We start from the raw sequence: 13,259 nt of genomic DNA, 5'->3' as shown, positions 1-13,259 counted from the left end.
TTTAATTTTGTCTATCAAACTCTCCATTCAACATATGCAGTCTTCCTTGTGGCCATGGTTCTCCTCACAGCCTCCACGGTTTCGACCATTGTGTCGATGGGAGTGATCGGCATATTTACCACGTTATTATTCTTTTCTGGATATGTCTTACAACAGCAATCGGTCAAAAACATCCAGCATGCCTTAAAACCCCAAGAAGCCGCTCAAATGGCCCGCCACGGATCGGGACCCGCATTCCAGCAGAAACGAGGTCTATCGGGTGATCAGACACATGGAAACTATGCCTATGTCCAGCTACTATCTGAGCCAGACCCTTCAGATATATGTTCTGCCATACTCTTCTTCAAGCAACTCTCCACAAACGGAACAGCCGTCCAGGATCGTCTCTTTGTATACCCAGAGCAGTGGGACCGGATGTCTGCCAAAAAGCTGGGAAAGTCGGCCACCCAAGCACTATCAATATTACGCGCCGCCAGTGCTAAATACAATATCTGGCTCCTTCCCATTGACATGTCAGCAGCCACAGCTGCAGGGTACTCGACAACAAACACCAAACTACTCCGACTGGGCCAGATCCAGTTCATGCAATATGACAGCGTGCTTTATGTTCAAACACCAGGCCTGCTGCTAGACACAGGAAAACTGGACGACATGCTCTTCTCCCGCCCTCTGCCCCTTCGCCACGACAAGAATCGGCCAGATTCCTATAACAACGAGGCATGGATTCCTATGCCGCTTCGTGCTAATCGCGACGCGGCACTCCCACCTGCGTATCTGATTACGGTCAATAACATTGAGAATGGGAATGTTGAGGCAAGGACTCATATTCCCAACGCTGCATTGCCTGGTTTTGGTGGTCTCGTGGCTGGTCCTCGGGATGCGCTGTATGGCGACGAGCCTGGTTATGTATATTTTGAAAATGATCGTGACGGCCGCGTAAAGTGGGCTGGAAATCCCTACTTTGGCGCTTGGCGCTCTCAGCAGGCTGAAGTTTGCAAGGGTTTGGATTTTGACGAGATTATTTATGATGAGCAATGATTTTTCAATTCTATCAATTTACGAAGTCTCGTAAATGCTGGCAACATGAATGGGGGATCGGTGTTGGCGTTTTTACCAATTCTAATTCATTCCTCACTTTCCACTACGAATTTCGATCCAAGGGATTTGTTTACAAACACAATCGATTAATCCTCGAGCTCACAGTCATTATATTCGTCAATTATAACTCAGTCCTTGCCGGTGACATCTATTGCTGTAAGTTCAATGCTGTCTGTCCTATTGGGGTACCCCAATCTCGTAGCCAAGCAGAACCTCGGTGGTATTTCCTTCCCAACCCCGGTTGCCACTGGTGGAGATCATGTAGCGGCATGCATTGTCGACAAATAGCTGTGAGATGGTTCCAGTGCGGTGGCCAGGAATAATCAAAAATGGTACTGGCGAATGGCGAGAGGTGTTTTCCTTGTGCTCGTTTTGCAGATCATACAATCGGAGAATGTCATGAGAAGCGCTTTAATGATTGAAAGTTAGTCAAAGTCATTGCATAAATTTTATCACCACTTACCACACGAGATGTCGCCCATTTGGCATAGCCTTCAGTGCGGTTACCGGTCCACTTCCCTGTGGGAACTTGAATGTTCGTTCAACATTCCTCAGACCTTTATGAAGACTATACTCTTCGACTGTGCCATTTCGCCGTCCGGCGTAAATGTAATTTCCATCTGGGGACCAGCAGGCATTCATGCACCATGGAGGAGAATTGTACGGGGAGATACGAGCAACAGGATCAGGCTGCCTGCGGTCCCATACTCGGATCGTTCCATCCATAGAGGCCGCAAGGAACGTGTTGTCGGCTGTGGGGACTTGCTCTGGTGGCATGTTTTGTGAGAAGTCTGGTAATTGTGGTTGAGTCTCGAGATCCTCTGCTTTAGGAAGCCCGTTGACCATCGGTTGGGTTGGGCTATTGGGTATGTCGATGTCGGTCACCTCCACTTTCTCGTTTGACGCATCTGTATGAGCGGTCGGTTGTGTATCTTGTGCACTCTGAGTATATTCTGCATTTGAATGAACAGGAGGTTCGTCGTCAATCTCCCCTGGAGCGTCTGCATCCGCCATGGCACCATTTGCTACCGCGCGGCCAAATTCATCATCCTCGTCTACCCCAAACACGCCACCTGATGGCTCTCCGCCATCTGCAGCTCCACCATCTGCATCGCCAAACAATGAGTCCGCTCCACCAAATAGTGAGTCCGCTGGGGAGCCCGCCTGCGGGTTCTCGGCTAGACCTGAGTTTTTTGCGTCCTGGGTAGTATCCATAAAACCGAAGCTATCTGCGCCTGGGGCTGCATAATTTGATGTATATGTCCCATTGGTCTGGTGGAGTTCGATTGTATCCTTAGGCACAGGCAGGCTAGACTCTGGTCGAATTTGTACAGCAGATATTTGTGCCGCGCTGCCGCCAAATGCACGTCTAGCCTGTCCGGTGTTCAGATCCCAGTCAAAGACACGCTTGTCCCAACTCCCAGAAAGCAATGATTCTTCGTCCGATGTAAGGTTGAGCGTGGACACTGCCGAAGTGTGTTGTTGAAGAAGCGCAATTTCCTTGCCTTCATCGTGGCGCAATGTCTGTAATCGAATGGCACCAGACTCTAAACCGGAAAGCAGCCACAGCCCTTCGCTATGACAGGCCAAGGAATACACCGGAGACAAGTGGCTGCCATCCATATTCTCCCAGTATGTCATCAGTACACCAGCCTTTACCACACTGTCGACGAAGGGATGCCTTTGGGCCACGGTCAACATAAGCTTGCTATTGATTGAGTCTGCCCAGTTGAACTTGCGCACAAATCCATCTGATCCGCCGGTGAAGACCCAGCGCATATCTGCTGTCGCTGCAATGGCGTTGATCGAGGTCGCGTGAGGCGCGGCAGTAGTTGGGGCGATGTCGTAAGTTCTGGCTGTGAGACATTCCGGGCGCACACTGGGGTGGTAGATTGAGAACGGTTCTGGGACGGAATTGTCACCATTACCATTTGTGTTTTGTGGCATGCCAGTACCCTCCGATGCCTGGCTCGCATTTGAGGGGCTATCCGCGTCCTGGTCTCCTTCGCCGTCCTGGTCCTGGTCATTGTCGCCATCTCCATCGTCCATATCGCGCATTGTTTCGTCAATTTCATTCTCGTTCTCGTTATCGGAGCTTCCGTCCTGGGAACCTAGACGATCGCGGGGCCGGTTAGCAAGGTTGGGAGCAATCGGCCGACCATTGGATGAGGACACTTACCTCCCATATCGCGGTCCTCCTCTTCTTCTAGTGAAACCATGATTTGCTCCGATGGTTTGTTTGCTGTTCCCACTGGCTGTTGGCGCCCTTAACTAGCGTTATGCAATGGAAGCAGGGATTCGGAGCTTCTGAGCTAACCAGCAGCTCTGCGCAAGAGAAAGCGAGCGAAATATAAGTGGCAGAATATTTTGGAATTTCAAATAGCAATCCCACTCTACCCTAGCAAAATATTTGTTCAGAGAAGTGCGGAGGTTGAGTTGCGGCTTAAATGCGACGACACCATGGATCTTCAGTGGTCAATGCTTGGCGGGCCAATCACAACGCGTCCTGGTGCCTTTAGATTCTAGAAACGCAAATAGTGGTCTTGATATACGTATATTGTAGATTTATATAGCATATTCATAGCTACATGTCGGTAGAAACTAGCTAGTATTTGAATGTCTTTTCGACCCTATGTCAAGCTGGTATATTTGGGAGTGGTTTGGCGGAATTGTAATCTACATGATAGGTAGTATTGCGGTTTAATGACCAAATGAAGACGAAAATGGATACATACCTCAACAGAGATGAGATTTTGATAGTCGTCGGCGATTTGGAAATATGGTCTTGTCAAGGTCATGAATTTTTCGAGGTTGATATCTCTGAAGAACTGTCAATGATTATAAGTCTTTGTCTGATCTGCAAGTAAACTTGCTATTTTCAAGCTTGTTCATGTAGTGCATGTCACGAGCTAATGAATCAAATATAAGACGAACGTACGTAAAATAACCCTGCAGTCTCATCATGATGATGCATGTAAATAGTTTGTCTCGACTCTTGCACATCAAATCCCCTTCTTAGAGCTCTTCTTTCAGCAACGCCACTTGCATTGTGCTATATAAGCTTTTTACCCTCCAAAATCCATGTGGCGTACCTATTCTTGAAGCAAGCTACCTCCACTACCCAGCTCTTGGGTTGTAATCCCAGAGATAAAGAGGACAAAAGGGACTCTTTTATCTTCTACTTCTAATGTCTTCTATTGCTCATGCACTCGCCAAAGGCCACGTATAATTGTGCCCTTTTGATCATCACCCAGATTAAAAGAAGTCTATACTTTTAAAAGTCTTGTACTACACCATGTTTCTTGATACATTTGCAAAGAATCTCATGATCTCTTGTTAATGCACCAGAATTGTGTGGATTTAGAGTAGCTAAATCTTTCGTAAGGCATTCGTCCATACGGAACTTGATATAATGATAGACTTTGTTGCAGTATTATGTAGTTTATCATCTTATAGCCTGAAGCTCCCTTAAAAAACATCATTGGATAGGTAAACGGAAAAAAAATGCATATGATCATAAACCTTGAAAATAGATCACATGCAAACCGCTATCTGCACATATTGAAGTAACATAAAGATCCTAGAATGTTCAACATATAGTCTGTTTCGCTTGAAGGAGTGAATTGCAATATATAACTATAAAATTTATCAAAAGCCAGCATTATGCTCCTAGATCAGTATTCCAAGAACTTTGAAGTGGGGCACCACAACTGCGTGGGGATGTGTTTCTTGTTCCATGAAACATCCACGCACTCACTAGATCTTTCCGCCACGCACTCAATGCGCCCTCTTGATAACCATTTCTCTGCTATCTACATATCACAGATCACCCCAAACATTACCACGCACTACAACGACCCCGACCACGCACTATGGCATCGGATTTTCGTTTTCGAAGCAGCCGTCGTTACCAGACTCCTGGACCCCAGGAGTCTGTCAACCCGGATGTACGCAAATACTTTGACACTATTGTATCCGACGATGCTCCGGAATGGCAGTCCAAGCCAGATTCCTTCTGCCGAAGAAGTTCTTGGGAAAGACACACCAGATGACTTTGTGATTCTTAATCCAAACATTGTTGATGGACCTTGGCCCTCCAAAGAAACATACCTGGAAGCCCATTATAATTTGCTGCAGGAAGACTCGGTCGCCCCGCTACGGGATGCCGTTGCTATGGTCCGGAACGATCCTTTGAGGAGCGACACCAAAGACTTATCTGTTTACGAAAGCGTTAGTTTTTCGTTATCTTCTTCTGGAAAAGCACCAAACTAACAATTCTTCTTCTTTTAACACAGGTCTATGTTATTGGGATCACATTAGCGCGCCCTGGTTTGGCATTGCGTCTCCGTTTCTCAACTCGTCGTGCGGGCAAGAACATTGCCTGGACGTACTCCGACCGTCTTAGACCGGGATCGCTTATTGCTCTTAGCCCAGTATCAAATGGGGTTAGCAGCAAATGTGTGTTTGCTATTGTTGCTTCGAGACTGCTTGATAACGTCACGAAGGACCCTCCCGAGGTTGACATTTACCTGGCTTCGTATAACGATATCGACCTCGATCCCCAGAAAGAATGGATCATGGTGGAGGCCCGAATGGGATATTACGAGGCCAACAGACACACAATGACCGCACTTCAAAAGCTTAATACGGAAAGGTAAGTTTATGCGTTCCTATGTCTCGCTATCCCGTGCTAACAATTTATTCAGTTTCCCGCTGAATGAACATATTTGCACTTTAGATCCTGAGATCGGTACCCCGGGCTACATTCAATCCCAACCAAATATGAGCTTTCGGTCATTGTCACAGGTACCTGGTCAGGAGAATATCCATGATATACTCCAGCAATGGCCATCCTTGCCAATGGGAAAACTTGATAAGTCCCAATGGTCAGCTCTGAGAGAGATGGTCACCAAAAAGCTAGCCATTACTCAGGGTCCGCCTGGAACAGGCAAAACGTTCACCTCTATCGCTGCTCTCAAGTTCATGCTTGCAAACAAACGCCCGAAAGACCCGCCTATTGTCATTGCCGCACAAACCAATCATGCTCTCGACCAGCTCATCAAACAGATAGCGGAGTTCGAACCGAACTACATCCGAGTAGGCACAAGAAGCGCTGACTTTGATATTCATAAGCGCACCATCTTTGAGATGAGGCGTGACAATATTGTGCCGCGGGTCATAGGTGGACTACTTGAAAGTGGATGGAAGCAACACAACAACCTTACGAAAGGTATGCAGGAGGTTCTGAGCCCACTTACTCCGGCTAAATCACAAAAGCCACTGAGTGCAGCCTTGCTTGTGGAATATGGAATTCTCAGAGAAGACCAAGCCGAGTCACTGAGCAAGACTGCCAAAGAGTGGGAGCAGGGAGGAGACACTACCCTCGACCCTTTCCACGCCTGGCTTGGCACCACGGTGACGAAGTTCCGGTATCGCTACACGTGTAACTTCGGTTTTGAGGATGACGACTACGACCTAGAATACGAGCAGCTAAAAGAAATTGAGATGGAGAACAATCGCCATGAAGAAGATTGGGCCGCCCTGAAGGACCCTTTCGTCTCATTCGTGCCAGGGTTTTGCGGTGACAGCCAAGACCAAATTCCTCTGCCAAGATTCAATCGTATCTCAAAGAGACAGACTTGTACATAGTCCCAAGACGTTACCGCGGCATCATCTATGACCACTTTCGCAAGCAGCTGGTTGCAAGTGTGGTGAACAAAATATCTTGCTTTCGCAAGGAATACGAGGAATGCACCCGAAAGTTCAAGATTGGGAAGTGTGAGCGAGACCACCCACCTCTACGAGATGCAAATATTATCGGGCTCACCACCACTGGGCTGAGCAAATACCGAGGAACCATTGCGAGCGTGAATCCCCGTGTCATCCTCATCGAGGAGGCGGCAGAGGTCCTCGAGGCTCCTATCGCAGTTGCCTATCTACCATCTCTTCAGCATTTGATTCTTGTGGGCGATCACAGGCAGCTCAGAGGCCATTGTGCTGTGGGCGACCTAGCCTTGGAGCCTTTCAATCTTGAAGTCTCTATGTTTGAGCGTCTGGTTGAGAATGGAATTGATTTTACCCTGCTTCAACAGCAGAGACGAATGATTACAGAGATCAGAAAGCTTGTGGCCCCTCTTTATGGATCATCTCTTCTTGATCATCCGTCCGTCAATGACAGACCTCCGATTACTGGCATGGGCCGTCTTCATTTTTTTTCTTTAATCATGATGAGCACGAAAGCAATGATAGTTTGTCATCGTATGTGAATGAGTTTGAGGCGTCGATGGTCATCGGACTCCTTGGATACCTACTGAGAAGTGGAGTTCCATCCACTGACATCACAATCTTGACATTCTACCAAGGCCAGCGGAAGTTGATCAAAAGAAAGCAAAACAAAAATATCCACACTGCACAATACCACGTGGAGATTGCAACGGTTGACTCTTACCAAGGCGAGGAGAACCATATAATCCTTCTCTCACTGGTTAGAAGCAACGAACATCGGGGAATCGGCTTTCTCCAACAAATAAACGGAGCCTGCGTTGCCTTGTCTCGCGCCAAATCCGGTCTTTTCATCTTCGGAAATGCTAATTGTATCAGAAAACGAAGCGAATTCTGGGATGAAGTTGTTGACCAAATGCATATGTCTGTGCCACGCCGCCTAGGGCATGCTCTGCCTTTACTTTGTGAACGGCATAATATGCGAACGCTAATCAAAGGTAAGTCATTGGCTCTGTCTTACATGAATTATTTGCGACATGTCAATCTAACCAATTCTTCCATCCATCCAGTCGTCGAAGACTGGGACAAAATCGATGTCGGCTGCAATCAGCCTTGCAGAGACAATCTGCCATGTGGACACCCATGTCCCTCGAAATGCCACGGGTGAGCCATGCGCATGAGAGCGACATACTTACAAACAACGCTAACATGAAATTCAATCAGACCCGAGCACGACTGGGTTTCCTGCCAGGAGCCTTGCGAGATGATCCGTGCTTGCTGCATGGACCGCTGCATTCACTGGTGTACTCATCCACACATTCACGAATGTCCGTGCACTTTGGCTGGTGAACCAAATGAAACCGGTCAGATTCGCTATGAAGATCACCGGTCCCCGAAAAAGTCTGAAACCGATAACGGCGAATCCGCAACTGCCACTTCCTTCTTAAGCCGCACGCTTCCTCGTTCTCCTTCTCCCATGGATATTCTCACATCTGAGCAGCATGAGGCGGGTCTGAAACGATGGCGAGATTTTGCGCAGTTTGGCGCCATCCAGGATGACTATAAACGGGCCGGAAAACAACTGCCGGAGCGTCTTCGTCGTGCTGTTGCCCGACAACCTGCTCCTGCAAATGAACAAGAGAAGCCTCGTTTATCCCATGACAAGGACTGGTTGCTCCTTGATGACTTTGAGGCGGAGGTCTCTCAGCCGACTGGCGTTGCGACTACCAAGAGTGATGACAAGAAGCAGTTTGACCCAGAGAAACCATTGATTGAGTTTGACTAGGTGAAATGAAGGCGGAGGGCTCTCAGATGACTGGCGGTGCGGCAACCAAGAGCGAGGGAAAGAAGGAAGTTGGCCTGGAGGACTCACTGCTTGAATTTGACTGGGTTAAGTTGAGGCAGTTAAGCCTAAGGCAGGTGGTAAAAGGCGTAATAACACAATGGAGTCAGCAATCATAAGTTACACATGATATTCCTTGAAGTAGGCCTAGGTAGTAGTGATTATATGAAGCTTTATAGCGTGAGTGAAGATACTAGGAGTAGGACGGAAGTGTTGATTAGTCTATGAGTCGTTGGATTCGCCATGTCTTCCTAGAGAAATAATATTTACACAATAACGCCAAAGTCAACAAAGTCAAAGCCAAAAGAATTATCTACACGATCATAAGAACATGAACACATTACCTCACCAAAATCTTAGGTTATATACAACGCTAGACATAGAATACCGACGTCAAATCATAGTCATGTACCGTTCCAAACTTTGTCCAAGGACATTAATAAATGGCCATTGAGTATTCGTTGCAAACAGCCTAGCCCACAGCTTGAGAACAGACAAGCCAAGAGATGCAGGCTCCAGATCTGGTGGTACCTCGCCTTCGTCTATGTCGATGGACGAGTATGCTTCTTCGATGATGCACCGCGTCCAGCGCAGGATACGAGTTTCGTTTTCTGCGCCAGGTTAGTATTAAATAAGTAGGCTTGCGGACTAACATACCGCTGAGTGACTGATCTGGTCCCGCCTCCGCCAGCGTGAAAAGCCATTTGCTGAGAAGTACTGCACACTCGAGACTGGCGAGCGAATGCCGCACGCTCCAGAAGAATGCTTGGCTGCGAGCAATATGATCGATACCCAGACGCACGGGGATACTCAGTGCATGGGCAGCATAGATGAGGGCCGGGATGAGGCGGTAGCTTCTTTCTGGACGCGGCGAGCGACGGAGTGCTGTGGCTATGATTTCCGGGTCGCGGGTTTCGAGACGGCGGTAGGGGCCCAGATTGAGAGAAAGTCGTACGTAAGCTAGACCTAGGAATGCGCTAGAAGTGAAAGGGATCGGGCCGTTTGCATTGTGTGGGTCTAGGCTGGATTCTGGGGCTTGTTGCCAGACAGAAGTCCAGGAGCGAAGGGCTCGTCTGTAAATAAATTTGTTAGTAAAGAAGTTGAAGGTAATATGCAGGCGTAATAAGTACTCTAGTTTATTGAGCTCTTCGGTTGGAAGGGTAGTTGAGTGGTTCCCGTTTGGTAACGACAACTCGCTCACGAGGTGGATTCTTTGCAGAAGTCCATGCAGGAGAATATAGTTACCCAGAGGTGCGGGGATTGGGTCTAAAGGTACAGCCGATCGGGACTTTTGCAAAAGAAGGGTCAAGGCATCCTGGAAGAACAGCTGTTGAGGACCTCTCTCCCGCTGAGCGACTTCCCACTCTGTAGCAGTACTTGCAGACCATTCCATGGTGGAGCAAGGGAGGCGGAGATGTATCTCACTACTGCGCAGGGATGGATAGGCATTGTATGCGATGCTATGAACATGGATGAAACAGAATGCGATGAGCTTTGTTCGCCGACTCGACTCTTGGTCTGCCCATTCGTGCCAATCAAGGGGTGCACGGGAATCAGTGCGGCTTGTATCTTCTGTCAGCCCAGCCTCGCGAAGTTGTCGCACTAGCAGGCCTTGAAGATAGAATGCTTCTTGTACTAGTCTAGCATTTTCCCATGTGGAATAGCCCATCAGAATGAGGAGACAACGAGTAATCTCAATCTGCTTCCATGCAGCATTTCTCTCAGCTGCTACCTGTGGTTGGGTGAGGGACTGATCTCCAAAATTGGAATATGGAGAGATCCCGAGTGGAACTTGAGATGCTGCACTGTAGGCGGATTTGGTAGAAATGCGGGGTTCTCTAGACATGCGCTCAAAGAGGACAGCCTTAGAAACGAAGAAAATCCTCTCTGCATTGCGATGCTCAAATCGATACTGAGCGCCAATCGTCATGATGGCAAGAACCACCTCAGGCGCACGCTCATTGATATGAAAGGTCGGCATGTGTATAAATGGAAGATGAGGTTGAAAGCCTTCGAAGTACGAAGTAAGGTACCGTGTCAATGTGTGACGTGAAGGGAGAACAAAATCTGGAATCACATTGCGGAATTCTTCAAGAGACGCTGCAAGTCGAAACCGTTGGTCTTCGGTGACGTTGAACCGTGATGTTCTCTTTGCGTTTTGCGGGGGTTCTGAAGCGCTGTTAGAAACGTACCGAATGATATTTATACAAAAGTTTATGTACCGGAATCGGAAAGAGTCCCTAGGCTTTGGTCACCCCTCGGCACAGATGGTAGCCAGGATCTAAATGGGGAGTCTCCTCGAGAGCCTTCCCCACCTCGCCGTGGGCGTTCATGTTGCTGCTCTTGAGCTGGTCGGCCTTGATCACGAACATCTTCTAAACCGATCTCTTGATTTTGGGATGTTTCGCCCTCGCTGGGAAGCCATTCCCCAGGCAAGCCAATGGAATCCAAGAAATGGGTGAATTCTTGAAAGTGATTCAGATCTTCTGGCAAATAAGGCATCGGTTGTGCTATTCAAGTTCCAGGTATTAGAAGAATGATGTTCGAAAGTGGTAGTCAATTTACACAATTCATGCCAAGAGAATCATATTGAATTGGTTACAGGGAACCATCAACTGAGTTTGCTTGGCAATGTTTGGGGGAACCGCACCTGTTGCCTGGTAATCGCCAGGAAGAAGCAATTGTGCAGCTTGGAGCATGTCCGGGTCTGGGACCATACCCGGATGGGGCTCTAGGGTCGGATTTGGAGGTCCTGCAGCGGCAGGAAGCATACCGGCAGCATGGTTCTGGTCTAAATAAGACGTGTTCTGGGTGCCAGCCCATTGGTGCACGGCAGTAGACCCTGCAAGGGGCACCACTGGTCTGGCTGGTGTATCATATTGCGACCGGATTGCTGCAGGATGATGTGCAGGCTGGAAATCCGACTTTGCCGTTGGCTCGGGCGGCGCACTTGGCGAGGCCAGGCCATCTTGGTGTGAGATACGCGTGTGACGCTTCAATAGATCTCGTCTAGTGAAAGCCGCCCCACAGAAGCAAATGAACGGCTTTTCTTTGGTGTCTTATTACTGGGTTAGCATCACTAGCTCGGGATTTTCTTTCCATCGCTTACGGGTTCGAATGTGTCGCTCCAAATGTTCAGTCCGGCGGAAGCTCCGACCGCAGTGTACACAGATACGTGCCCTTGCTCCACGAGCCTTCGGCTGGGGTGATGGAGACGGCATTGAAACATTGGGGAGATGGAGAACTGGTTTGGAGAGAGGCCTGGGGGCAAGTGGATGTCGAGGTGGGAGATTGTACTCCAACGACTCCAACTCGGGGTTGTCCGGGATCTTTCGGCCCGTGATAAGCGATAAAGGTGGGGTATTATGTTGGAGTCATTGATATCTTACATACATTTGTACTTCTTCAAGTTGTTGTATGTATTCTATATACATATATTCTATTTTTATATATTCGAAACACTTTGTTCTAATTGCTCAATTAAATTCGTCAATATGTTTCCAGGTGTTGCGTTGATTACAGGTGCTGGGGGTACCGGTAAGTAAAACACCCTACCTCGGGACTCCAATATCAATCTCACCTCATCTCCAAGGAATTGGTGCCGCAACTGCAAAGGCTTTTGCTGCAGCTGGATGTGAAAAGATAGCCATCACAGATCTCAATGAGGCTTCTTTACAGCAAACTGCAGAAGCCATTAGTTCATCCCATCCCAAAACACAGCTTTTCATTAAAGCCGGCAATGTCGCCGACGACCATTTTGCCGATTCATTCGTTACGGAAGCTGTCGAAGTTTTTGGTCGGGTGGACTATGCTGTGAACTGTGCAGGTGTTATTGGAAAATCTATGCGCTCGGCAGAGACACCAATCGAAGAATTTGACCGCATCAATAACGTCAACTACCGAGGCTGTTGGCTTTCATCGCGAGCAGAACTCAAACAGATGACCTTACAAGATGCACTTCCTAGCCATGATCCCAGTCGACCTCCTCAGCGCGGCGCTGTGGTGAATGTTGCCAGCCAGTTAGGCGTCGTCAGTCGTCCGGGTGCTCGTATGTGTTGAGATTGATTATATCCCCAGAGTATATAGCTGATGTTCTACTAGCTGCATATTGTGCATCCAAATCCGCTGTTATCGGAATGACACGCGCTGATGCTATTGATTACTCTAAGGATAATATCAGAGTCAACTGTGTTTGTCCTGGTGTTATTGAAACACCGCTGGTCATGGAGAAGCCCGAGGTCCGTGCAGCTATCATGCCTGCGGTGGTTACTGCGCCAATGAAGAGAATGGGCCAACCTGCAGAGGTGGCTGATGCCATTCTTTTCTTATGTTCAACGCAGGCATCCTTTGTACAGGGCCATGCTATGGTAGTTGATGGAGGATATGTTACTATTTAGGCGAACAGCCCATGGACATAAATTGTTAATACATTACATCGAGTAAATTTGGCGACATTTCGGAATTTATGTTTTGAAGTATGAATAGAGACCAGTGAGATACTTTCTAAGGTATATGTAGTAACATTAGTTCACTATTGAACAATTCCAAATTTTTGAGAAACCCTTTATTACAAAAGGTTGGTATGATTAATTCCTTA

General features: G+C 47.9%; 5 protein-coding genes across 5 annotated transcripts; 3 read left to right on the top strand and 2 right to left on the bottom strand.

Annotated features, from left to right (window-relative positions):
* Nucleotides 1-54: 54 nt before the first annotated feature.
* On the top strand, nt 55-1,038 carry N7529_010938 (uncharacterized protein; the record flags this gene model as incomplete). Its single annotated transcript, XM_057246465.1, has 1 exon — nt 55-1,038. The coding sequence occupies one exon, from the start codon at nt 55-57 to the stop codon at nt 1,036-1,038; it is 984 nt and encodes a 327-aa protein (XP_057091814.1).
* Nucleotides 1,039-1,275: 237 nt separating this feature from the next.
* N7529_010937 (WD40 repeat domain-containing protein) lies at nt 1,276-3,317 on the bottom strand (the record flags this gene model as incomplete). The annotated part of the gene is made up of 3 exons (XM_057246464.1): nt 1,276-1,507; nt 1,562-3,209; nt 3,278-3,317. The coding sequence occupies 3 exons, from the start codon at nt 3,315-3,317 to the stop codon at nt 1,276-1,278; spliced, it is 1,920 nt and encodes a 639-aa protein (XP_057091813.1).
* Nucleotides 3,318-4,878: 1,561 nt separating this feature from the next.
* Nucleotides 4,879-8,605, top strand: N7529_010936 (uncharacterized protein; the record flags this gene model as incomplete). Its single annotated transcript, XM_057246463.1, has 7 exons — nt 4,879-5,328; nt 5,394-5,752; nt 5,805-6,679; nt 6,748-7,261; nt 7,339-7,817; nt 7,890-7,983; nt 8,044-8,605. 7 exons carry the CDS (start codon nt 4,879-4,881, stop codon nt 8,603-8,605), a joined length of 3,333 nt encoding a protein of 1,110 aa, XP_057091812.1.
* Nucleotides 8,606-9,055: 450 nt separating this feature from the next.
* Nucleotides 9,056-11,883, bottom strand: N7529_010935 (uncharacterized protein; the record flags this gene model as incomplete). Its single annotated transcript, XM_057246462.1, has 5 exons — nt 9,056-9,273; nt 9,320-10,831; nt 10,885-11,172; nt 11,265-11,720; nt 11,772-11,883. The coding sequence occupies 5 exons, from the start codon at nt 11,881-11,883 to the stop codon at nt 9,056-9,058; spliced, it is 2,586 nt and encodes an 861-aa protein (XP_057091811.1).
* N7529_010934 (SDR family NAD(P)-dependent oxidoreductase) lies at nt 11,804-13,059 on the top strand (the record flags this gene model as incomplete). The annotated part of the gene is made up of 4 exons (XM_057246461.1): nt 11,804-12,017; nt 12,167-12,199; nt 12,255-12,710; nt 12,764-13,059. Coding segments are annotated over 4 exons (999 nt in total), but the record flags the coding sequence as incomplete, so codon positions are not given.
* Nucleotides 13,060-13,259: the final 200 nt, after the last annotated feature.

Source organism: Penicillium soppii (assembly GCF_028829465.1).
Source record: "Penicillium soppii strain IBT 18220 chromosome Unknown utg000010l, whole genome shotgun sequence".
Taxonomy (NCBI): domain Eukaryota; kingdom Fungi; phylum Ascomycota; class Eurotiomycetes; order Eurotiales; family Aspergillaceae; genus Penicillium; species Penicillium soppii.
The sequence above is the reverse complement of the archived record's forward strand: the minus strand, read 5'-3'. Positions and strand labels throughout refer to the sequence as shown.